We start from the raw sequence: 27,586 nt of genomic DNA, 5'->3' as shown, positions 1-27,586 counted from the left end.
CTCCATACTTCTTTTGCAAGGTGTCCCAAATGGACTTGCTTGACTGATTGGTGATGAGGAGGTCAAACAAGATTCCATTCATATGATGTAGAATGTGAGCCCGAACAAGTTTATTGTCTCTTTCTTTCTTGGTCAATGCTTCGGCCGCCTTCTTGACATCCTCCGCGGAAATGGAGGGATCAGGTGCTACTGCCTTGCTTGCTTCAATTGCTTCGATCACATCCTCATAAAGCAAATAATATATTTCAAGTTGCTCAAAAAAATAAATATTTTTTGTGACCATCTAGCTCTTGTAGTTATTTCCATTAAGGAGATCCAACTTAGAGAGGTCGAGAAGAGTCTTGTTCAACATAGAGTTAGCCATGATAATAGACATAATCTCGTTTTTAAATTGTTGTATTTAGGTATTTTAAAGGCTAAAATGTAGAACAGAAAAATAAGAAAATCTTCGGAACTTGTTGTGCCGTGGTAACCAAACCACTGCTTTGAAAAAGAGGTACGATGCAACCGGGATGCACAATTGTGTACATCGATTGGTTCCCTCAGGTTTACACAACTCTCAACACACAATGACACTCTTGTGGGTCAGATGGAGTTACTAGAACTTGTGCCCAAAAGAGAGAGAAAGAAAGGAGAAGATAAGATAATAATGATTATAGATCAACAAAGTCAGAAATGTAGAGTATATATTGGATTAGTGGAGGAGATAAAACAACCCAAGGAAGTCATAATTTTGGATAACGAAAATCGATGTGGAGCTATGTCGCTCTTTGATTTGCCTCTCTTATACTTGATTCGATCACTAGTGGAAAAAGGCTTATTTGCATACCCGCATTTGCCACGCCATTCTGAACATGTGATGCAAATAACAAATTTTAGCATAAAATTTACTCATTTGCGTCGCAGCTTTGTTAAACTGCGAGGCAAATGACTCTAGGATGCCCCCCAGAGTCATTTGCATCGCAGATTAACAAAGCTGCGAGGCAAATGACTCAATCAAGTGCGTCGCAGATTTACAAATCTGCGTGGCAAATGACTCTAGGAGCATCCTAAAGTCATTTACCACGCAAATTTACAAATCTGCGATGCACTGCGTGTCCACCTAAGAATGGACACACGCGTATAATTGAACAACGCAAGTGACCCTTTTATATTTTTTCATTTATTTTCTCGCATAGATCCAGGTCGAACAAACTTTTCGCCTCCTCTCCTTCTCTCTCCTCCTCCTTTCCAAATCTCCATTGCCAGAACTCCAACACCTCCCATCTCACCTTCAAAAATTCAGAATCAACCTTATCCATTCGAAGTCTTCTCTCACCAAGCCGCCCCTTTCTATTTATTCTGAAAATTCGAGCTCTGCGAAAATGGGAAGAGGGGAGAAACCCTAGGTTTCGGCGCGGGGAGAAAGGTGACATCCTGAAGCAGAAAGGCTTAGTTTTTTAAGGCTGTGAAACACACCACACTACTGGATCACGAATTGTTGGTGTTGGAGCTCTAGTTTAACTCGTCGCCCGTCCTTGGCTACCTTGATGCTCAGGTATATTCTATGTCCTATCTTGATTTCCATGTTTAATTAATTTGCTCTGAATTTTTTTAATATGAATTTGGGGTTTAGTTATGTTGGTTAGTTTGTGAATTCAAGTATTTTTTTCAATTTTTTATATGAGTTTCGGTGTGCGCTTGTGCATTTGATGATAAATTAAGTGATTGATTTGAATTTGATGATAAATTAAGTGTTGAATTGAATTTGATGTACTGTGACCTTTTTTTTTATATTGATGTTGAATTGCTAGATTTGTTAGTTTTACATTTAATTAAAAGAGATTAATTACATATTCTAATTTTCTACTCTACAGATTTATCATGGAATACATGTATTCACTAGTCTTCTGTTTAATTTGTTGATTTGATTATCCAGAGCATATAATAAAATAGTTTCTCGTTGTGTGGATTGGATAAAATAAAAATTCATGCTGAAAATTTGTTTGGTAATCTTTGATAGCTTTGCTCTTTTGAATGTCTGGTTATCTTGGAGAAATTCTGAACTATGTATATGCAGGCAGTCATTTACTACAAACCTGCTTCAGCTAATGACATCTTGGGCCGTTGTTTGTGATGTTTGGTATCTAGAGCCCCAAACAATAAAACCTGGAGAGACTCCCATCGAATTTGCCGAGAGGTGAATGAATATTTCTCTCTCTGATACATTTTTATAGACATGTTATGTTGGATACCGGATCAATTTGTTGCCTATTGTATCTATTTCTTTTTGCAGGGTCAGAGACATGATCTCTCATAGAGCAGGCCTGAAAAAGGTTCCTTGGGATGGCTACCTGAAGTGCTTACGCCCTAGCCCTAGGTTCACAGAGAGCAATCTACGGCGTCATTGGACTTAATTTGCCTAATCGTTTACTTGAGTGTACTTCTATGTGTTCTACTTTAACATTGGCCTATAATTCAAGTGTATACATGTGTTGATAATCAAAGAAGCCGAGTTAGCTCGTTCTTTGTAACTCTTTTGCGGAGAGGAAACGGGTAGTATTTTAAGATACTTGTTCAGAGTTGGGGTGATCCTTTATTGTATTTGGTTGTCTGTTGTTCTTAGCTGCTGTTTCTGAGTACCAATAGTACTGCTGCCATGGATTCAGGTCACCTGACGCTGCTCTATATATTCTCAAAATTGTGCTGAAGTTTTGTGTTTAGTGCAGCAAGTTAGTTCATCGTCTGTTGCTCTATATAATATCCACTAATGTTGCTATTTTTCTGAATCCTGAACATGTCTTTGTATGTTTGTTACTCAAAAACTAATGGTAACATAATGCTTCTCTGTTTCGTGACAGTTTATGGGACCTCGTGCACATGATAAGAAGCTGAAACATGCCTCCTGCTAGCGTCATGACAAGGCTGATACTGATCATGGTTTGGAGAAAACTCATCAGGGACCCTAACACATACTCAAGTCTTATTGGTTTTTGCCGGTTCATTGCCCTGAACCTTCCGCCCTGAACCTGCCTATGATATTCAGGTACACCTTTGCTAATATGTACTGAATTTGTCTTCTATCCTCGTCATATAATCCAAAATTTCAAGGCTAACAAACACTAGTACAAATATGCATAATTGCGGACTGTCCCAGTGTCCAGTAGTGAACTCTGTAACATTCTTTGTTTCTTTTTGAAATAAGTAAGACTTTTTCAATTGTTTTCCATGTCCAATTCTTAGTAATATAAGTTCTTTTGATGGTTAGCTTTCAACTATTCTTTTTAATTGGTTTACTAGTAGAATTTGGATGGGTTTTTCTTTGGAAAGTTAGGGTCTGAGTTTGTTTGTTCAGCGTTCCTATGGGGCTTTGTTGTAGTTTGCAGTAGCTCTTTCATATATTGATGTTCTTGGAAATCTGATGCAAGTATGGGATTTGATTCAAAATTTATGGCATTCACTTTGGTATGTTGCTTGTAAGAGTTTGTGGTACTTCTTCTTAGATGTTAGCTGCCACTGAATCGATCTATTTCTTAGAGTCGTGAGACTGCATACTAAATTGGTATGGGACTTGTCTTTTTATGTGACTTGGATAACCAATCCTAAAATCTGAATCTATGTAGATTCAGAGTTGGACTAAAGCGTAAGTTGTAATTTTGAACTTACGTCTCTTGGAGATTATGTTGCTGTAATAAAGAATGGAAGAAGCATATACAATACTAATGGAAGGCTTTTTATGCTGTGAATATGTGCTCTTTGCAGATGTTAACTGTTTTGTTGTAATTCGAGTCCTTGTGATTTCTTGTTTCTTTATGATAAGCTTTCTTCTTAATTCCGGATGTTGCTCTAACTTTTTTCCTTCAAATTTTTTATTTACAGCTTGATAGCTATGATATCGGAAGAGGGAAAGAGAACTAAAAGTATACCTAATACTCTGATGGCATCGCCAGTAAAATATTGTTAGTGTAATATGCAAGATTGTTAGTTAATTTGTATAATTTTTCTAATAATACCCTGTAGCATTGCCCATTAAATAATGTCAAAGGCTAATACGTGAAATAGGATTTGATAACTTGAGAGGTTAGAGGTATTGAAGGATACTTCCCAAACTGTATGTATCATGTTTCCTTTGATGCAGCTTCAACAGATATTTTCTAGATCTATATACCTCTTTCTTACGCAAGTCATGGAAGTAGAATGCTCTGGAATGTTCCCTTTTATTGATATCATTTTATTTTAATTTTTGTAGACTATTTTATTGTTGAAATTGAATGTTAATTTGTATATTGTTAGTGTGAGGGAAAATATAACTAAGACTTTCACATTTTGTTTATTTTAATCTACATTATATAGTGCAGATTAAATAAATAAATTGTGGAGGTCTTTTTTTTTTAAAAAAACAAAAAGTCATTTGCCACGCACATTTAGCTAATGTGCGAGGCAAATGACTTTTCAGCATGGCGCCAAAAACGTCATTTGCGTCGCACATTTAGCTAATGTGCGACGCAAATGACTTTTCAACATGGCGCAAGAAAAGTCATTTGCATCGCACATTAAGCTAATGTGCGAGGCAAATGACTTTTCAACATGGTGCCTGAAAAGTCATTTGCGTCGCACATATGTGCGATGCAAATGAATTTTAGTCATTTGCGTCGAGAGCTTTTACCACGCACAATGTGCGACGCAAATGCACTTAAATGTGCGATGCAAATGAGCCTTTTACCACTAGTGGATCTTATAAAAAATAATTCTCACTATCTCTTAGCATACCTATTTTTTTATTATATTAAAATATATAAGCTGACAATAACTTATCGCATAAAACTCCATGAAAAGAATATTGAAATGTAACGCCCCGACTTCTAAACACCATTAATTAGGTTAATTATCTTTAATTTGCAGCGGAAACCCTAATTTAGTCGGAGCGTCACTTGCCGTATTTCCCTCGTGGAAAATACAAGGCGACATAACCTTTTTCAATTACTAAATATACTTTAATAATAAATACTTTTAGCATTTGGTTAATATTAGTATTAAAATCTAACTCAAATCATGAGATCAAACTTAGAGTTTAATTAATACATCCCTTTATTACTAATGACATAATTGTCTCTGCTAAACATCGATCGTGAATTTGATGGTTGCATCCTCACTCTAAGGCATCCCATGATCTTCTTCGTACCTAAAACAAAAGCAACATCGTGAGCCGAGGCCCAGTAACATACTACCCTAACAGCGTAAACTCATTTCAATTCATTTTATTTACTTTGTAATCAGGGAGAATAGAACATAGTAAAACATTTTCATAAATGCAATAAAACATCATTTATAACTTGAAACTTTGATAGTTCCCATTATCTTTCTTAAAACCTTCTTTTTACTTGGTAACTGACAAGTTAGCCTTGCGGGACGTCTCCCACCTTGCGATAGTCCTCAAGGAGCACTCTCCCTTGTTGGACATACGCCCGTACCTAATTAGTTTCTTTTTTTAGCTTGCGGTAACCCTCAAGGAGCACTCTCCCTTGTTGGGTGTCCCGCGGTACGGCGGTACGTGCACGACCTAGAAATAGTAACCCCACTAACTGCCAGAACCGGTTACACTTGTATTTATCATGTTTCGTATCTTATTATTAACTCATAGACATCGTTCTTATAAAATCATACATAAACATGCTTGAATATAATCATCATAAAACATACTTTATAAACACATTTCATATCCCACAATCCAATAAAAACATATCATTATAAACATATTTCATAATCTCATCAAAACACATTTCATAAGGGAATTGTGGGTGTTAACAATAGATGTTACCTCAACCGTAGTTTATACTTCCTGTTCGATGGACCGTTCTTCCTGAGCTCCAAGTCCAATTTCTTTCAAGATATTAAATTATTCGATTAGTTATTAAACGATTAATATTTTAAAATTACTACTTTATAATAAGTTTATAAATAATTGAATTTATAATTTCATAGTTTTAACGAAAATGTTATTATTAATCAAAATTTTAATTAAAAAAACGAAATTCATATTTCATAAATCGATACGAATATTATTTAAATTTCGTTTTTGCTAAATAAAGCTAGGGATTTATTTTAGTAAAATCAATAATTAAATATATTTGCCCATCTAATATTAATAATAAATGATTTATTAGTAAATAATATATTATAATACTTTATTTAAAAATATAAATAATCATAAGTAGGAGAATCTGAAATTTTGGTATAACTTACCCAAAAGTCCAAACAATTAAAATGGGCCAATTCAAGTTGGGCTTGGGAGAATAAATCAAGTTTCAATTATTGAAACTTGTTTTCAGTTTTCTAGAAAGGGAACACGGGGCAGGGGAGGACGAAAACAGGGGAGGGGCAGGGCACGAAGGAGGAGCAGGGGAAGAAGAAGGGAGGCAGGGGTGGCTGGCTGGGCGGCGCAGTACGGACGCGCCGGAGAGTCGGTGGTGGTGGAGCGGTTCGCGGCGGCGAAACAGCAAGGAAGGGAAAAGGGTGGTCGCGCACAGCAGGGGAGTGACGCGATGGAGCGGTGGTTTTCCGGTTGGTTTTTGGGCGGCGGCTCGCCGGGGATTGGGGCGGAGATTGGGTGATGCTAGTGGTTGGCCTTACGGTGGTGGAACAGTGAGGGAGAGGGATAGGGAGTGCGAACAGGGGAGGGATGCGGGGGTGTTTGCGGTGGCCACAAGGTGGCGTTGGTGGTTGTTTGTTCGAACAGAGGAAGAGCTGGAGAATTTGGGAGTTTGGTTGAATTAATGCACTGAATTGTTTGGGTAGCAGGGAGCAGATTTTTTTGTTCCATTTATAGGGTCATGGGGATGCCATTGACATCATCCATGAGCTCACCATGGTAGTAGAGTGGGGAAGAAGCTGTTGTACTTGGAGCCCAAGGAAATGAACTTGGACTGAATTAGGGAGAAAGAGGAGTCAAGAAAGTAAGAAAATTTTGTCTGCTCCTTGTTTTGGTTGACACGTGAGAGAAGAGCAGGAGAACAATATGCATTTTGGCTTTGAGTATATTTTTATAATCTTAGAATAGGTAAATTTCAGAATTTTAGTTGCTATTTTAGGAAATGGGTAAACAAAAATAGAAATCCTTAATTTTTGAAATAATCCTAAAAATATCGAAATCATGAAATAAATTTAGTTTTCGAATAAATTAATAACGTTTCGAAATAATTATTTAAATCCGAAATTATGAAATAAAAAAAAAATAGTTTGAGCTCGTAAATCTGAAATCAATTTATAAAATCTAAATATAAATCGCGTAACAATATTAAAAATTCAAGTGAAATAAAACCTTGTTAATTAAAATAAAGTTCGAATTCGGGATTAAAAACAATTTTAAGCTAAATAAAAATAATTAGGCATAATTAATCAAGTTTTAAAAATTCGGGGTATCACATTCTTACCCCCTTAGAAAAAGTTTCGTCCTCGAAACTTGAATTGATTTTTTTTTGAAAGTCGAAAATATTTGAATAAAAGTACGATATTTTATTTTAAAACCAAGATCTCACAATTTCATTCCAATTCCGACATTGTCTAGCCTTCATTCCGCCATCTTCTTTAATGACTCCGCTTCAACTCGAGACCTAGAATCGAAGAGTAAAGAATACAAAAGGGGCAAAATTATATGTTGATCTTAATCGTCATTAAGGTCAATTATATTCCGCCATCGTCTTTTGTATCTCTACTTTACTTCATAAAATAGGATCGAGGAGCAAAGAACATAAAAAGGGCAAACTTGTTAGCGTAGACTAGGCTCCCATTTTTCTTTGTGAGATCCCGTTTGAAAATATTTTCTTCCAAAAGTAGTAATGTTTTTAATACGAAATTATAATTCTGAAGATAGATATAATGAAAATAAATATTTACCTAACAATTATAATAGTCAAATAATTTGTAAAAGTCATTTGTTATAATAATCTCGTACTCTGAGCTCAGGAGAACCTCCATCGAAGACGACTTTCATACGTAACGATTAGTTATTACCAATACAATCATGTCAGCATAAACATAATTCATAAAGCATATCTTAAACACATAATTCTTTAATTGAAAATTTCATACATAAGCATAACATTCATATAACTAATGATGGTGAAACATCTTAGTTAGATACTCGATTAGCGCATATTACTTTCAAAATTTCCATCATTTATTCTAAAATATTCTAGATGTTCGATCACACGATTTCAAAAGGTCATTATGCTTCATTCTTCATTCCATATTGGCGAAGTCGTCATTGTCATTTGCATCATCGTCTTTTCCTTGCATTACAAACACTCTTCCATTCGAAGTTGGTCCACGTGGGGGATTACGGTTGAAATTTGTAGTGCCACCATTCCCTTTGTTTTCATCGTTTCTCCTATCACCTTGCTCTCGATGTATTTGAGGACAATCTCTGATTTGGTGATCTTTGCTACCACATTTGAAGCAATCTCGCGTACCAAGTCGACATTCTTTCTCAGTATGGTTCCATCTTCCACACTTGGCGCATCCACGATTCTTGAAGCTTTGGTTTCCGTTATTCCCTCCTTGATAGCTGACATTGACGTTTTGTTTCTTATTGTTCGGTTGATTTTCTTCGAAGCTCCCTTTTCGTTTTCCATATGTTTCTTCTCGAAGCTTGATAATTCTTTCGACGTTAATTGCTCGATCGTACAACTCTTGGAAAGTGGAAATTCTAGAACTCGAAAGACGGTCGCGGATCTCAATGCTTAATCCTCCTTCAAATCGATTCATCCTTTGCCTATCAGTAGTCACCAGGTCAGGGGCAAATCGAGCAAGCTCATTGAATTTCACTGCATATTCCAGAACATTCTTCTTTCCTTGACTCAATTTGATAAATTCCGATTCCATTTGCAGTTGCAGAGAATAGGGATAAAATTGTTCCCGCATAGCTTCCGTCAGTTTTTCCCAACCAAAACCAGGCTCATTTTGGATTCCTTTAACACTTTTCCACCACAGGTTGGCTTGTCCTTTCAAGTAAAAGACAGCATAGTTGACCTTCCATTTCTCGGGGCATTGAGTTGCATCAAATAACTTCTCCATATCGCTAATCCATTCCTCAAATTCAGTAGGGTCTGGCTTGCCATCATAGGTAGGGGGTTTATGAGAAGCGAACTTCTTGAACATGTTGGAGCATTCTTCTTGCTCTGACCTTGGCTTTTGACGATTTCCTTGCAGAAGTTCCGACATTATCAATCTCATTAAATCCATTCGATTATCGCTTGTTTCTCCTGGAGTGTCCCCGAAAATGGGATCCTTGCGCAATTCTTCAATTCTTTCTTGCATTCCTCCCAGCGCTAATACAGATTTGTGATTACCATTGCCATCGTTAACATCGTTATCGTTTCTAGTGCCGTCAATAGGAATATTTCCGCTTGAAGTCATCGCCGATCTGATCGCAAGGATACAACACTTCAAATAATCTTTTCTTCTTGAAATTAGACTAAGAAATTCTGCAAATCATAATAAAGAAAACATTCCCGTTGCGTTCCCCGTCCTATCACTCACACTCATTTCATTTTAACTTAGCATGATTTTAACTTATTCTTTTTACTCATTCCTTAAAATTCTTGCTTAAAACCTAATAAATTTTATTTCGTGCAAAACCCGTAAAGTTTAGCACTTATGGTCGCAGAACCTTGGCTCTGATACCAAAATGTAACGCCCCGACTTCTAAACACCATTAATTAGGTTAATTATCTTTAATTTGCAGCGGAAACCCTAATTTAGTCGGAGCGTCACTTGCCGTATTTCCCTCGTGGAAAATACAAGGCGACATAACCTTTTTCAATTACTAAATATACTTTAATAATAAATACTTTTAGCATTTGGTTAATATTAGTATTAAAATCTAACTCAAATCATGAGATCAAACTTAGAGTTTAATTAATACATCCCTTTATTACTAATGACATAATTGTCTCTGCTAAACATCGATCGTGAATTTGATGGTTGCATCCTCACTCTAAGGCATCCCATGATCTTCTTCGTACCTAAAACAAAAGCAACATCGTGAGCCGAGGCCCAGTAACATACTACCCTAACAGCGTAAACTCATTTCAATTCATTTTATTTACTTTGCAATCAGGGAGAATAGAACATAGTAAAACATTTTCATAAATGCAATAAAACATCATTTATAACTTGAAACTTTGATAGTTCCCATTATCTTTCTTAAAACCTTCTTTTTACTTGGTAACTGACAAGTTAGCCTTGCGGGACGTCTCCCACCTTGCGATAGTCCTCAAGGAGCACTCTCCCTTGTTGGACATACGCCCGTACCTAATTAGTTTCTTTTTTTAGCTTGCGGTAACCCTCAAGGAGCACTCTCCCTTGTTGGGTGTCCCGCGGTACGGCGGTACGTGCACGACCTAGAAATAGTAACCCCACTAACTGCCAGAACCGGTTACACTTGTATTTATCATGTTTCGTATCTTATTATTAACTCATAGACATCGTTCTTATAAAATCATACATAAACATGCTTGAATATAATCATCATAAAACATACTTTATAAACACATTTCATATCCCACAATCCAATAAAAACATATCATTATAAACATATTTCATAATCTCATCAAAACACATTTCATAAGGGAATTGTGGGTGTTAACAATAGATGTTACCTCAACCGTAGTTTATACTTCCTGTTCGATGGACCGTTCTTCCTGAGCTCCAAGTCCAATTTCTTTCAAGATATTAAATTATTCGATTAGTTATTAAACGATTAATATTTTAAAATTACTACTTTATAATAAGTTTATAAATAATTGAATTTATAATTTCATAGTTTTAACGAAAATGTTATTATTAATCAAAATTTTAATTAAAAAAACGAAATTCATATTTCATAAATCGATACGAATATTATTTAAATTTCGTTTTTGCTAAATAAAGCTAGGGATTTATTTTAGTAAAATCAATAATTAAATATATTTGCCCATCTAATATTAATAATAAATGATTTATTAGTAAATAATATATTATAATACTTTATTTAAAAATATAAATAATCATAAGTAGGAGAATCTGAAATTTTGGTATAACTTACCCAAAAGTCCAAACAATTAAAATGGGCCAATTCAAGTTGGGCTTGGGAGAATAAATCAAGTTTCAATTATTGAAACTTGTTTTCAGTTTTCTAGAAAGGGAACACGGGGCAGGGGAGGACGAAAACAGGGGAGGGGCAGGGCACGAAGGAGGAGCAGGGGAAGAAGAAGGGAGGCAGGGGTGGCTGGCTGGGCGGCGCAGTACGGACGCGCCGGAGAGTCGGTGGTGGTGGAGCGGTTCGCGGCGGCGAAACAGCAAGGAAGGGAAAAGGGTGGTCGCGCACAGCAGGGGAGTGACGCGATGGAGCGGTGGTTTTCCGGTTGGTTTTTGGGCGGCGGCTCGCCGGGGATTGGGGCGGAGATTGGGTGATGCTAGTGGTTGGCCTTACGGTGGTGGAACAGTGAGGGAGAGGGATAGGGAGTGCGAACAGGGGAGGGATGCGGGGGTGTTTGCGGTGGCCACAAGGTGGCGTTGGTGGTTGTTTGTTCGAACAGAGGAAGAGCTGGAGAATTTGGGAGTTTGGTTGAATTAATGCACTGAATTGTTTGGGTAGCAGGGAGCAGATTTTTTTGTTCCATTTATAGGGTCATGGGGATGCCATTGACATCATCCATGAGCTCACCATGGTAGTAGAGTGGGGAAGAAGCTGTTGTACTTGGAGCCCAAGGAAATGAACTTGGACTGAATTAGGGAGAAAGAGGAGTCAAGAAAGTAAGAAAATTTTGTCTGCTCCTTGTTTTGGTTGACACGTGAGAGAAGAGCAGGAGAACAATATGCATTTTGGCTTTGAGTATATTTTTATAATCTTAGAATAGGTAAATTTCAGAATTTTAGTTGCTATTTTAGGAAATGGGTAAACAAAAATAGAAATCCTTAATTTTTGAAATAATCCTAAAAATATCGAAATCATGAAATAAATTTAGTTTTCGAATAAATTAATAACGTTTCGAAATAATTATTTAAATCCGAAATTATGAAATAAAAAAAAAATAGTTTGAGCTCGTAAATCTGAAATCAATTTATAAAATCTAAATATAAATCGCGTAACAATATTAAAAATTCAAGTGAAATAAAACCTTGTTAATTAAAATAAAGTTCGAATTCGGGATTAAAAACGATTTTAAGCTAAATAAAAATAATTAGGCATAATTAATCAAGTTTTAAAAATTCGGGGTATCACATGAAATGATTAAATTCGAACAGACAGAGTACATATTATAATGTTTTGTTTACTTACTCAGTTATTCTAATAGGACACTGGAATAGTAAAAGACTCTATAGTAGAATTTTAAAATTCAAAGCTCTCTTACCAAAAAAAAATGTTGAGTCTAGGAGTTGATTTTAGGAGAGTGTGGATATGCGGGTGGGTGATAGACCGGGGATGTGTTTTATCTTTTACCCGATAAGAAAGAGACTTTGAGGGGTGAGTACCTTTTCTATCATGGGAGATAGGGATAGGGATGTGATTTTAGACAAGTACGAGTGTGGAGACCCCAACCAACCTCAAAGTCATGACTAACTGAATAAAGTAAATAGTGGAGTAGGTGATAAGTGATCGGATATATAATGATGTAAATATAAAATGATTAAGTAGGTATGACTATCGAAGTGAATGGTGGATGAGAATAACACTATGATTGACACATATGATGAATAGATCGAGAAAATAATTTTGTTTGTGTACTCTTATTTGTGTTTTTTTAAAAAATATGCCACAAAATGAGGAAACAAAAAATTTATCCCTCATTAATTTTAATTAGGAGAATATCTATAAGGTATATATGTCCAAAGTATAGTGTAATCAGACAACCAAATTGTGAATAGAGTTCTAAAATTCAGAACACTCTTTACAAGAAATAATGTCGGGTCAAGCCGTCTAGGACTAGGTTTGATACATGTGACAAGTGGGGATGAAAATTATTTTGTGCAGGTACCCGTATTTGTTTTTTTTTTAATAAATAATACACCGGAATGGGGCAATAACAAATTTATCCATCATTAGATTTAATTAGGAGAATATCTATAAGCTATATGTGTCTAAAGTACAATGTAATTAGACAACCAAATTGTCAAATACTCTTAGAGTACGTTTTAAAATTCAAGACTCTCTTATCAAAAATTAATGTCGGGTCCAGCCGTCTAGAACTTGGTTTGAGGCGGGTGTGGTTAATATTCTTTTTGTATGTTCTTTTTGTTTAGTTTATTACGTTCTTTTAGATTTTTTGCGATATTTTTTGTTTTTGCATTTTGGTGTAGGTGTGCAGTGATGTACGTGCACGCTCCTGCACCACCCGCTCATTGGATTATACACGTATTAATGTATCATTAGTTATTTTAGGGAACAAAGATTGGACAAAAAATGAGGTCGATAAAATTGGCATCCTCGTGATTGGGCGGTATTAAAAAGCTAACAGTACGGTACAAAACGGCCAAAATAGTAAGAAAATAGTAGCAGTGTCGGTGTGAAAGGTAATAACTGCGAGAATACATTTTCAGGTACTCCCATTCTACATTTGTTTGTAAGCCTTTCATCTTGAACATGCATCTTCTTCTAGGTCTTCTTGTGGGCCTATATATTTATCTTCATATCTTGAAGTATTAATGTTTGTTTTTGTAATTTAGTTGCACCATAATTAGAGATCCTATTCATGTCTAGAAAAGTCTATGCCTCCACCCCATTGTAAGCCAAGTGTATTCATTTAATCGGTAGGAGGAGCGGGAGAACTTTTGTATTTCATATCACTGCATGTAATGTTGGGTCGTTCATACTTTCTTGGAAATGCCTCATAACTTACTTCATCCATTTCTATAAAATAATTACATTTACTATTTGCATAAATATTAAAACAAAAGTAAAAATAGTTGGTTGAATATAATAAAATATGAATAAATTAAAAGAAATATGTAAAAAGTTGGGTAAATGTAAGAAAAAAAAATTAATAAAATAAGAGAAAGTGAGTGGAAAATTGTAAATATGACGGGATAAGAAGGGTAAAAAGATAAATTTTCATGTCCAAAAATAAAATAAAGTACAATGTAAATAACATTATGAAACAGAGTAAAACGAAAAATGTAAATATCATTTTAAAACAGAGTTAGTAGAAATTTATTGTAAAAATATGTCAAATAACTTGAACTGAACTCAAATTTTAACTTAATTGGTCATTTTAACAAGTCTGTTACTTGCAAACCAACCATGTAAACATTAATTAATTACTCTACACATAGGTAGTGGAAGTACCTAACTCACTAATGTAGACAATCTTTTACACCATAAAATGTTCAAGGCTTCAAGCAAGTAATTGTACTAGGTGTCTAGGTGTACATGTTATCAAATTAGGTGGACTAATGAAGAAATAAAGACAATCAATTACAAAAGTGTAACCTTTTGGCTAAATACCTATGTATAACTTACAAATCAATCCCATTCCATTAGTGGATAACTTTAATCATTGCGTCAATCTTGTCGGGTAACTTTATAAACCGTAACTAGCTTTTGAGCTCGTTTAATGAACGAGCAATTATATCGTGGTTGTTAAACAGTATTTTAAAATGCTAATTTTGTCGGGGGCTTGTGATTTTAGTTGGAATATATGATTTATATAGAGGTGAATTTTGAAAGTTGAAAAAAATATATAAATTAATTAATATCGAGTGTCAAAGAGGATGATGAGGTGAAAGAAGTTATATGAATTAAATGGTGAATTAATGTTGAACGAGAAAGATGAAGTGGAAAATGGGTTGAAGCTGTAAAATACTTCGTATAACAAATAACGTACAAATTAAAAAGAAAAATTGAAAACAAGAATAAATTAATGGATGAAAGAAAGGGCTGATACATGTCATCTAATAATTTATGGTCTTCCTTTTTAAAGACAACAAGGTGTAGATATTTTGCATTGTGTTAAAGACTTAAGATTGTATCACGACTCTATTACTCTAATCATTTGGCAATCTTTTTTTTAGCTCTGTTTACACCAAATAAGCACCCAGGGTGATATTATTGGTATTTTTAGAAGGGTATTATAGTCCTTTGAATTAAGTAAATTTCTACGGAGTAGCATTTTTGAAGAAATTGCTTAATAATACTGTCAGTTGCATTTTTGGACCAAATAGTCGATTCGAGGTGATTGTTTTACTGGTTGGAACAAAGTGCCCGTGCTAGTTTGTCTCTTACGTTCACGCTTGTAATGTTTCATATTTGTCAATGCAAAACTTCAGTTCTTTTTTCAAATACGGGAACTTTAGCCTTCATATTTTGCATTAGTTAAAATTCTAAAAAGTTATCAATATAGAGTTGGCTCAAGTGGTAAGCAGCTTGATGCCGCTTAAGGGAGGTCTCGGGTTCGAGCCTCGCCGTATGCAGAAATTCTTGTTGGGAGACTCACCCACCATAAGCAAGGTGTGCGACCCGGGTCGATCCAGATGTAGTCGGAGCTAAGCTCCGGTGAACTGGGTGTGCTATGCGTAAAAAAATTCTAAAAAGTTGATAGTTTGAAATATATAAAGACAAATATAACAAAAATCCATATAACTATATAATTCCTTATGTATAAATCACAAAAAGAATAATAAGCGAAATTGTGTGAATAGTGTAAAATCATACTTCGAAAATCGGTTTTACATGTAAGAATGTTGCAACAAATGTATTTTAACATTTTAATTAAAACATTAGGAAGAGTGTTGATATTTTATATGGAAACCAAAGTGGTCAAATTTAGGAAGAGTATTGATATCTTTAAAAGTTGCAAGAGACCAGGCCTTTCATTGGTTCATTTTAGAGTGGAATAAAGAGTACTCCGTAGATTTCATGAATGAGACCGAGGGGGATTGAAATATCCTCTGTTGAAGCACACAACATACTGTAGTAAATAAGAAGTACTTCGTAGTTGGTAATATTAGGATATTTGTAACCCGAAAAGTAATAGAAAAGTTGCAATAATACATGAAACAAGAAATACAAGCTAGCGACTTGGCAAAGATGATCTCTCTTCTTTTATTATCATACACTCTACGAGCTTAGTAACTGGGCCACTCCTATGTAGCTCCATCTTCCATTTTTGTTATAACATTTGCGGTTTAGTGGACGCTGCAAACAAAATCATTCAAACAAAATATGTTAGAATCGATCTTACTTTTCCCAAAAATGAGGCAAGAAAAAGAGGGAGAAAAAGTGATTAAATAACATACGCGTTGCAGTTGGTGCTGGGGCTAATGGCGTAGGGAATATGGACGCCACACATACCAGGGAGACCAGCAGCCTTTCCGTAGTTGATTCCCTTAATGGCATTAGCAGCACTTTTGAGGCAATTGCATGCAGTTTTCCTGTCAGGAGTGGTGGCAGCTGCCGCGTTCAGGGCCTTAATTCCACCACAGCAACCACCGCCCAAGGGGCCTCCTTTAAGGTACCCAATGCAAGGAGCAAGTTTGCTTGAAACCATCCCACAAGTTATACCTGCTTCAGCGTATGGTGCAGCGACCACGATGCACAACAGGACTGCACAAGCTAACTTGATAACAGCGGAGCTAGCCATAAATATAATGCAAGGAATTCAAGGAATTTCTTTTGTTTTTGGAGAAATCTAGTTAGATTTTGTTTTGCACTTTTGGTTGATGGTGTATAAGCTTCCTTCACTCGTCTTATTTATAGAGGATTTTGCAAGTTGAAGTTGTGGCTACATGATTAATTCAATTGGGTAAGTGGGTAGTTGGTAGTTGTACATTAGCCCATCATCTTATTCAATGCCTAATCTTTGCCTAAGCCGTGTCATTTAACTATTCTTCTAAAGTAAGTATTTATTAGGGTATGTTGTGCGGGTTATGGGCATTTCCCTCCTCCTTACATGGGGGAGATAAATTACATAATTTCTTGTAAACTCCTTTTCATTTTATCTATTGGAAGTTTATTAAATATTAGTGAATACTTTCCGTTCCTAAAAGATTGTTAAAGTTCACTTTATTAATTTCTAGGTGTAAAAACTGTGGATGGATTGAAAAGGGGGGTCCTTAAAGACAAAGATAGAGAAAAAAACAACTGGAAAAAGATACTAGATAAGTTATGAGACAAACGAATAGGAATATCACAAAAAAGGAGATGGGACAATCTTTAAAGACCCAATAAGATACAACAAGATTACAAAATAATAGAGAAATGTTCATTAGGTGTTTTTAAGGTTTAGTAGTCACCTGATATATCAAGTACTCCGTATTACGGTCATACACTACAACCAGAGGTAATAAAAGTAATTAAGTATAAGATCGATATAAATCTAGTATCAGAAAAGTGGTTTTTGAACAAATATTTGTGACACACTCTCAATTGTATTCCACAGTTGAATAATTCGGTCTGTTTCGGGTTGGTTCCACCCGACTTTGTAATGACTTGATTGACTAGAAAACTATTTCAGCTAGCGAAAATGATACTGGTTGCAACATGCGACCTTTAAGCCGTGTCACAATGACGACATGACATGCTTATGTGTCATGATTTAAATTGGAAACTAAAATATTTAACTTATATAACCTATAACATGTTCTAAAAAAAGGTAGAAAAATCTTAATATTCTTGTTTATGCCAAATTTCGTATGGACGACCTTTGGTTGGGACATAGACGACTAGATAAAATATAGCAAATAAATAACAAGAAATAAAGGGCGGAAAATACAGAGAGGCGAGACAAGAGATGGTGACGCGGAAAACCCGAAAGGGATAAAAACCGCGGGTGGCCATGAGTCCACCAATCCACTATGTTGTCGGCATAAATAGCCTAGGTGAGTACAAGTACAATGCTTATTTGCGTATATGCAGACATAGCTAATAATGAAGCATAAATGTGAGAAGGCATAGGCGATACGACGGATAAACGGGTAGGGGATCGTCGGGAAAGGCAGTCGTTGGTAAGTATTTATGAGTGATATATATGGCGTACGTAGCATTTGCAGTATTGGAAAGGTTAATTTGTGAGAGTATATGGATCAAAGAGAAGGCAGGTAGTAAATGACAATGATTAATGATTAGGCATGCTTAGTAGAATATCCATGTGGAACTAAGTGGAGGAAGGCTTCTTCTTATTTGTGTCTCATGGGCTACGGGAAATAATTGATGGTATTAAGGGAATGAGATGATAAAGTTAGATAGTTGGCGGAGAAGTATTAGGTTAAGCCGTAGGTATTCTGGATGGAGATTGGAGATGGCCTCTCATTGCGGATTCATGGTCTTTATATAGTACTAGGTCAAGCATAGAAGACAGAATAATGCCGTTAGTTATTCCTTGATACTCTCAACTGATCCCTTGATCTCCTCTAACTGTTTGTTTGACCCCTTCTAGCTTCCTTGACCTTGTCCAACAAGCATATAGTGGAGATGATGGCTCCTTGAATATAGGAACCAACCTTGACTGCTTCCTTAATAGGATCCGAGGACGGACTGACTTGCGATGACTTGTTCCAGCGTCGACCTCACGTCGTACAAAACGACCAATAACAATAGCCCCCATTTTCCTAATTGTAGGGAGTCGAAAGTTAGGAAAATAATCTTCAAAGTCTGTCACCGCGTTCATTTGATGTCGATGCTAATCTGTCATTGTCTTCGTCTTGTCCGTCGTCTTCCATACTTAATCTTGATCAGTGGCGTCGCAACTTGGTGTCATCCATGATTTTTGACAGCACTTGACGTCATCATGCGTATATTGGCGTCTTCATGTTGGCGTTGGTGTCCTTAGCTTAATTAGACGTAAACCTGACATCTTGTGAAAGAATCGTTCCTTTTAACGAGCGTGAGACAACAGAATGTAATTCTCAAAAAACCTGTGCGAAAACATATATGTTGAGACACAACGTTAGTTAGGTATCTAGCGTCATGGCCAACTTTTGTATCTTCGTCTGTCGTTTGATATTTGCGGGCGTCACGGCCAACTATTGTACCTTAGTCCGTCGTTTGATGTTTACAGGCGTCATGGCCAACTGTTGTATCTTAGTCTGTCTTCTGATGTTTACAGGCGTCATGGCCAACTGTTGTATCTTAGTCTGTCGTCTGATGTTTACAGGCGTCATGGCCAACGATTGTATCTTAGTCTGTCGTCTAATGTTTACAGGCGCCATGGCTAACTGTTGTATCTCAGTCGGTCATCTGATGTTTACAGGCGTGCCTCTATTGTCGCTGTTATGTGACATCTATCGTATGTAGGCGATATAAGCCTTTTCGTTTGTTCGTAGTCATGCGAAGAATTTAGAGAAGGAAGTTGCGTCGATTGGGCATAATGTCGAATTATTTTAGTCGGATGTAATGTCGTGTGAGGGTAGGTAGCAGGAGACTAAGTTGAAGTTACAGGTGAATGGAGTGAATGATTTGAAGCAACCTTATGACGAATGTCAAGAATATTCGAAGGGTTGTGAGGTTTCCTATAACATGGGGACAAGGGATAAGATGTTTTGATGGTGTAGTCTATGGCATAAGACTTTAGCCTATGGGATTTTTAGAACATCAATTTAAGTAGGTTTTGAGCATTCTGGGTTTGCTTTGTTTTTCGTCATTGTGAGGAGGAAAGACGTGAGTTTGCTATTTTATATTTGGCGATTGGTTAGCCGTTTGGACGAGTGTCGGGGGTGCATACACGTTGTTAGCTTAAAATGTTGTTTATGCTATATCTATTATTCGTTGTGGAATAAATGTCACTTGTAAGGTACTCAAAGAACGAAGCTATGTGCACATAAATAGTACCTGCGTCGTGTGTAGTGGTCGCACTTAGAAGAGACACGTCGTCGTTGGGATCCAATAAGTTTAAGGGTTATGACCATGGAGACGTCGTCGCTTGTAGTTGATAGCGTCGTTCGTTGATGTCGTCTTCTGATGATGTCGTTCGTTGCTGTTGTCGTTGGTGATATCGTCAACAAGTGATCTATTGAGGATAGAAAAGGTAGAGGTGGACGTTCGCTTGATGCGATGTTAGCGTTGATTTTCAAATGAATAAGATGAAACATAAATATAATATAATTGCGTTTGGAAAGATATATTCAATGCGACAAATAACGAAAACTGAAATTGAACTTTAATCGCAGTGTAGTAAAAAATGTAATAAATTAATTAACGCACGAAGTAAGTGTTAGATATTACTTAATATGGGCTCATGTAACGAAATTACGTCGAGTCGTTGACTGTCCCTTGATGACGATTCTACAATCAACAGCATTGTCCTGATGTCGTGACACCTCTCGTCGCCGATCTTGTTTTCGTTCCTGAGATCATTGCCATCGCTTGTACCATCGTCGTCACATCTGGCGTCGTACCGTCATGTTGAATGATGACGCATCGCTGGTCTTGACATTGTCCATTCCAACGTTGGTCGACTTATTGGTTGATCCTCGCAATGTGGCACAAGAAAGAACATATGGTTAATGTGAATTCCTTATACTGTCTTAAGAAGTGGACTTTTTCTTAACGTCTTTGGTAAAATCATTTGACAAACTTACATTACAATATGTCGTAAATTCAAATACATGTGAACTCTTTATAAATTACCTTTCTTGTTAATCGGTTGACGTCTTATCACTTGTCGTCTTTGGGAAACCCAATGAATTTTCTTTATCCGCCTATTTCGACATGTGATAGTGGTTGAGCCCCCAGTGTTCGTACATTTGTCTTAGCATCGTACCTGTTACCAAAATCTTACGACAAGATCATCATGAAAATAAATTGTATCACATCGTCAGTTAAACTTCAAAGTTGTAACAAGTATATTAAACTGAACGGGAGTATGTACTATCTTGCCCCCCTGTGGCGGCTTTAGGAAGATATCATGACTGAAGTCGGCCACAGATATGATGACGTTCGTTTATATTTGACTTCGTACATGCGTGCCAGCATGATGCAACCTCTAAACGTCTCATGTGTCAAGTCAAATTACCTCAAAACGATTTGATAAAATGGTTTAGTCATTAGAAAAATTGAGACATTCATGGTGCGATGCAAAAATTTATTAGTTTAACTTGATGAACGTTGGATACGAGACATATTAATACAAGAGAACAACAATGAATGAATTGAAATGAGAAAGTGTGTGAAAAATAGTTTAGAAGTTACTCATGTGTCATCATGGTCATTGATGATGATTATTCGACATTCCGATTTCCTTAGCTTTCTCGGTAGTCTGGTGGCGTCGTGTCATCGGTCATTGCCATCTCGTGGCGTCGGGGCATACCGTCATGATCAAGGTAATCTGTTGTCATTAATATACATACTAACGCGTATAGTCGCGGCATGTCGTTAGTAAATGAAAAATAGTTATCACGGATGATATATGAGAAAATTTCAATAGGATATGAGGTGTTAGTTTATAAAATTTTGACGTCATTAATAAATGAATTGAGTCACTCATACCATTCGATTGTGTTGATGACCCTCACGATCTGCGATGTACGTGGCAGCGATAATACGTGTATATTATAAATAAAAGATAACTCACTTCGAAAGTATGTTCGTACCTTTAGCCCCCCTTGATATTCATGTATCAATCAACGATCTGTTGGCGAACTTACGAAGAAATATATTGTTAAAATAAAGATGTTCGATAATCACTTCTACGTACCATGTTTAACACCGAGAAACTTCTTGTCGTCACAGGGGTAACCAGAATGGTCGCGTCTTGCTGTCGTGGCGTCATGTTGTGTCGTCGTGACCTCATGTTGTGTCGTGACCTCGTGTAACACTTCTAACGTTGGTCGCCTACTTTACTCACGACCTTGCCAAGCGACACGTCAGTATCTGTAGACAAGACAGTACCTTGTCACCTGCATTCTAACGTCGGTCGCCTGATGTATTCATGACCTAGCCAAGCGACACGTCAATACCTGTAAACAAGACAATACTTGGCGACACGACATGATCAAACGACAAGTGGTGACGACGTTAGTACAAAAAGTAGGATAACAACTTATAGCATATATTTGAAAGTGCTTTTGGAAATTAAAACAAGCAAAGTATACTATATAAAAAGCAAATCAAGTATACTATATGAAAATTAAATGAGATAGAGTATACTATATGCTCCCCTGTGGCGACTTCAGGACAACTACAAATTCTCCTATTTGATACTTGGACTGAAGTTAGCCACAAAATCTAGTATTGCCGACAATTTGTTGTTGAATCTCCATTTGTCGCCTTCGTTTTTGGAGACGTCGTCGACTGATGTGGAGGTCACGTCGGATGAAACTATGTTGACGTCATGTCATTGGTGGATGACGTCACGTGTTCGCATCTGTTTTAGTGACAACAAGGACTAGAAACAATATTAGTTTAAATTAAAATCACTGGGGTTGAGTTTTATACCATACTTCTCGCGACGTCAAGTGTTAAATCGTCTCGAGATCTTATCAAGGTACGAGACAACTCATATTGTATCTTGTTTGTGGTGACATCTGCATGATGGTCCGTGACGTCTAGACCGAAACCTGTCACGTATTCGAAAACGAGGCCAAACGATTAGAGTTGAATATTATAAATATTAGTACCTATTTTCGATGTCATCAAGCGTTGGTGTCGTTGTTGTCACGATATGCATCATCTAGGTTGAATTCGACCACTCAGACGCGTCACTTCTAGCGATGACACCTGCTGATGTCGACACCTGATCTGGCGACGACATGTACCCTGACGTCATTCTATATTCCATCGACTAACGAGCCTGGCGACGACACCTGACCCGTCGACGACGCCTGACCGTCGACGACACCTGACCCGTCGACGACACCTGACCGTCGACGACACCTGACCCGTCGATGACACCTGACCGGTCGACGAAACCTGACCCGTCGACGATACCTGACCGTCGACGACGCCTGACCCGTCGACGGCACCTGACCCGTCGACGACACCTGTCATGTTGACGACATGTGCCCTGACGTAGCTCCATCTCATGGTGGCGACAAAGTATGACAACAATCCATAGCCTGGCGACAACTTTATTGGTGAACCCAAGTGGGTCGGATATTGTGTTTGAGAGGATATTTGTGGATATGTGTTTGAAGATAAATCTAGCCATCTCCCCACAGACGGCGCCAAACTGTTTATGCCAAATTTCGTATGGACGACCTTTGGTTGGGACATAGACGACTAGATAAAATATAGCAAATAAATAACAAGAAATAAAGGGCGGAAAATACAGAGAGGCGAGACAAGAGATGGTGACGCGGAAAACCCGAAAGGGATAAAAACCGCGGGTGGCCATGAGTCCACCAATCCACTATGTTGTCGGCATAAATAGCCTAGGTGAGTACAAGTACAATGCTTATTTGCGTATATGCAGACATAGCTAATAATGAAGCATAAATGTGAGAAGGCATAGGCGATACGACGGATAAACGGGTAGGGGATCGTCGGGAAAGGCAGTCGTTGGTAAGTATTTATGAGTGATATATATGGCGTACGTAGCATTTGCAGTATTGGAAAGGTTAATTTGTGAGAGTATATGGATCAAAGAGAAGGCAGGTAGTAAATGACAATGATTAATGATTAGGCATGCTTAGTAGAATATCCATGTGGAACTAAGTGGAGGAAGGCTTCTTCTTATTTGTGTCTCATGGGCTACGGGAAATAATTGATGGTATTAGGGGAATGAGATGATAAAGTTAGGTAGTTGGCGGAGAAGTATTAGGTTAAGCCGTAGGTATTCTGGATGGAGATTGGAGATGGCCTCTCATTGCGGATTCATGGTCTTTATATAGTACTAGGTCAAGCATAGAAGACAGAATAATGCCGTTAGTTATTCCTTGATACTCTCAACTGATCCCTTGATCTCCTCTAACTGTTTGTTTGACCCCTTCTAGCTTCCTTGACCTTGTCCAACAAGCATATAGTGGAGATGATGGCTCCTTGAATATAGGAACCAACCTTGACTGCTTCCTTAATAGGATCCGAGGACGGACTGACTTGCGATGACTTGTTCCAGCGTCGACCTCACGTCGTACAAAACGACCAATAACAATTCTAATTTGTTTCTTTCTTTATATCGACTACCTTATTTACATATTTTCATAGTAAAAATATTGCATTGATAGTATAAAATATTATGATGATACATAACCTACGCGACGCCTATATGTACCAATTAAATTCCGACACGTAAGTTTACGACAACTAAATATTGTCGCAACTTGCGACCTTTATCATCTATCTTCAGCTATAACAAAGAAATGAGACTATGAGAGATTGAGAGCCTTGTGTTCAAACTACTCTCCGTGGTGGGTTTGTCCCAGTGGTTGAAGGGTACTCGCAATAAATTATAAGCAGTACGATTGGGCAGGCGGCCAAAATAGAGAGAAGTAATTCAAGTGTCGGTGTCAAATATAATTACTGCTACTCTGCAAATCTGCACCACTGCGAGACTGCAAGTATAGACGTCCCATACTCTACGAGAAAGTCTTGTTCCATAATCGGTTGAGATTTGAAATATTATACTCACCGAAAAATATTCTCTTGTATTTATTTAAGTGATACACTTGTTTATACACGGATAATAAGAAGAAAAATTGAATGAAATAAAGTAATAAAATAAGTAGGGTTATGGTAAATGTTTTAATAAGTAAAACAAGTGGGGACCATGTAATTTTAGAGCGGTGGGATGGGGGTAGTTCTGAAATTATTTGCTTAATAGGGTGGTGGGACATATGATATATTAGGTAGATTAATTAATTAGATGGGTAGTGTGATAAGTTAATAAAAATGACAAGTATATCTCTTAAATACGGCCGAAAAAGACAAATATATCCCTTAACTAAATACGGAGATAGTAATAGTTTGCATTTTCACTTATTATCGGCCATATAACATAGCTTGGTAGAAGGAGAGTATTTGTATTTTCTCATGTGATACCAAACAACATAGTTTGGTAACGTGGTTGCATTTTTATTTGGTACCAAACAACATAGTTTGGTAACGTGGTTGCATTTTTATTTGGTACTCACAAGTCAAAGTTAAATGTTATTTTTCGTGGGCCATAATCAATTTATTACCTGAAGTTACAATTTAGCCGTTAGTATAGCACCTGAACTAACTATTTTGTCCTTAGTACACCATTTCTAATCTCTAGCAGTTAGAGAATTAGAAAACCTCCATACACTATACCTATTCCTAAGTTCTCATTTACAAGTGGTGCACAATAAATATTATACATCGGAATAAAGTTTAACTCAAAATGGCTAAAAGTTACTCTTATATATGTAAAAGTTATCTATTTTTAGTGATAAATTTTTTCATTTATATAAAATTATTTTTTCAAAATCACTAATAATGTATAAAATTGATGATTTTACCTTTTAAAATATTTATCTATCACCTTTTTTTTAATTACATAAAAGTTAATCAAAATATAAAAAAAGTTATAAAAATTCTAGGTAAGATTTACAAATAACTAGGTAAAAATTATCTTCGTGTACAATAAATTGGGTGATGATATAGGTCGCAAGTTGCAACAACATTTAGTTGTCGCAATCTTAAGTGTCAGAGTTTAATTTGTACATATAGGCACCACGTAGGATATTCGTCATCAGATCCACTAGTGGAAAAAGGGTCATTTGCATCGCACTTTTAAGCACATTTGCGTCGCACATTGTGCGTGGCAAAAGCTCTCGACGCAAATGAACCTTATTTGCGTCGCACATTAAGCAAATGTGCGTGGCAAATGACTTTTCAGGCACCATGTTGAAAAGTCATTTGCCACGCACATTGGCTAAATGTGCGACGCAAATGACTTTCAGGCGCCAAAAAAAAAAGTCATTTGCCACGCACATTAGCTTAATGTGCGACGCAAATGACTTTCAGGCGCCAAAAAAAAAGTCTTTTGCCACGCACAATAGCTTAATGTGCGACGCAAATGACAATTTTAGCACCAAAAAATTAAGTCATTTGCCTCGCACATTAAGCTAACGTGCGTGGCAAATGACTTATTTTTTTTTATTATTAAATTTGTTTTTTAATATTTTAGTTGGAAATTCCGACATGATCGTCTTTGAAATTAGACGCTTCATTCCCAATACCGGGAATACATTTATAAATAATACCTGTCACAAAAGTTTACAACGTAATTAACGTTCCCAATAAAAGGCAATTAAATTCTTCATAGATCAACCAACATGTTACAACAAACATAAAATTATTACAACAAAGGTACGTAGCTAGCTAGAGATCGAGTTCATATTACAAATTAAGCTAAAAATTCGACATTGTTCATGAAGTAATCTGCCCAAAAATCTTTCACCTCATTAATCTCCTCCGGTGAATAAGGCAATGTTCTTGAAAAATCCTAAAAAAGTGTAAATAATTCAATTTATCAACGATCGATCAATATAATAGTTTTGTGTACTTCAATTTATTATATAAAGTACGTAGTTTATGAGAACATACCTTAGTAAGATCTTGACTATTACCATGATTCATTATTATGTCGTACATAAAACGCATGACGTAGTAGCCACAATCTAGTGATCCCGGTTGTTGAGCACACTAAATGCATTAAAATAAATAACACAAGTAAAATTTCTATCACATTGTATGTTATAATTTTGAAAAACTTTCTTCTTAGGTAAATAATAAACTAATTATACCTGTGCTGGAATCCATGTTAATTTAGTTCCCTTAGATTGTCCACTTAGTCTCTTGTAACTCCGAAAAGCACTACACATTCGATAAAATATGAAATTATATATACTTTGTTTACACATGTAAATGCAAAGAATATTTTACATGTAAGTGCAATTATAAATCACTACTTTACTTGTTTCCTTGGGTCATATTTAGGCAAAAATGAAGTTTTCGAACCCAACTTTGAACTAAAGAACCTAAGGAATGTTTTCAACTTATTACATGTTTAATATGCATATTTACAACTTTCTAAGGCTCTTTACCATCTATTATTTTACATTTAAGGCTAATTGGGTCGTTCTAGGTCATTTTTAGGCAAAAATGATGTTTTCGAACCCAACTTTGAACTAAAGAACCTAAGGAATGTTTTCAAACTTATTACACGTCTCATATGCATAGTTATAACTTTCTAAGGCTCTTTACAATCTATTATTTCACATTTAAGGCTAATTGGGTCGTTCTAGGTCATTTTTAGGCAAAAATGATGTTTTCGAACCCAACTTTGAACTAAAGAACCTAAGGAATGTTTTCAAACTTATTACACGTCTCATATGCATAGTTATAACTTTCTAAGGCTCTTTACAATCTATTATTTCACATTTAAGGCTAATTGGGTCGTTCTAGGTCATTTTTAGGCAAAAATGATGTTTTCGAACCCAACTTTGAACTAAAGAACCTAAGGAATGTTTTCAAACTTATTACACGTCTCATATGCATAGTTATAACTTTCTAAGGCTCTTTACAATCTATTATTTCACATTTAAGGCTAATTGGGTCGTTCTAGGTCATTTTTAGGCAAAAATGACGTTTTCGAACCCAACTTTGAACTAAAGAACCTAAGGAATGTTTTCAAACTTATTACACGTCTCATATGCATAGTTATAACTTTCTAAG

General features: G+C 36.4%; 2 protein-coding genes and 1 long non-coding RNA gene across 3 annotated transcripts; 1 reads left to right on the top strand and 2 right to left on the bottom strand.

Moving 5' to 3' along the window:
* LOC130461944 (glycerol-3-phosphate acyltransferase 9-like) lies at positions 1–2,513 on the top strand. The gene is made up of 3 exons (XM_056830255.1): positions 1–1,537; positions 2,060–2,179; positions 2,276–2,513. Exons 1-3 carry the CDS (start codon positions 1,530–1,532, stop codon positions 2,394–2,396), a joined length of 249 nt encoding a protein of 82 aa, XP_056686233.1. The 5' UTR covers positions 1–1,529; the 3' UTR covers positions 2,397–2,513.
* Positions 2,514–15,735: 13,222 nt separating this feature from the next.
* Positions 15,736–16,892, bottom strand: LOC110780032 (non-specific lipid-transfer protein-like). The gene is made up of 2 exons (NM_001426336.1): positions 16,252–16,892; positions 15,736–16,150 (listed from the first exon to the last, which is right to left on the bottom strand). The coding sequence occupies exons 1-2, from the start codon at positions 16,593–16,595 to the stop codon at positions 16,141–16,143; spliced, it is 354 nt and encodes a 117-aa protein (NP_001413265.1). The 5' UTR covers positions 16,596–16,892; the 3' UTR covers positions 15,736–16,140.
* Positions 16,893–26,219: 9,327 nt separating this feature from the next.
* LOC130460754 (uncharacterized) lies at positions 26,220–26,727 on the bottom strand. Its single transcript, XR_008920868.1, has 3 exons — positions 26,656–26,727; positions 26,456–26,554; positions 26,220–26,354 (listed from the first exon to the last, which is right to left on the bottom strand). It is a non-coding gene; the product is annotated as an uncharacterized lncRNA (long non-coding RNA).
* Positions 26,728–27,586: the final 859 nt, after the last annotated feature.

This window comes from Spinacia oleracea, chromosome 5, assembly GCF_020520425.1.
Source record: "Spinacia oleracea cultivar Varoflay chromosome 5, BTI_SOV_V1, whole genome shotgun sequence".
In the NCBI taxonomy this organism is placed as follows: Eukaryota; Viridiplantae; Streptophyta; class Magnoliopsida; order Caryophyllales; family Amaranthaceae; genus Spinacia; species Spinacia oleracea.
This window is presented reverse-complemented; position numbering and strand designations above follow the sequence as displayed.

Excerpts from the sequence above, each read along its gene's own strand:
- LOC130461944 (XM_056830255.1), top strand. Across the intron at positions 2,180-2,275 it reads CCCATCGAATTTGCCGAGAG|GGTCAGAGACATGATCTCTC; the intron begins GTGAATGAATAT and ends TTCTTTTTGCAG.
- LOC110780032 (NM_001426336.1), bottom strand. The coding sequence starts at position 16,595 with ATGGCTAGCTCCGCTGTTATCAAGTTAGCTTGTGCAGTCCTGTTGTGC.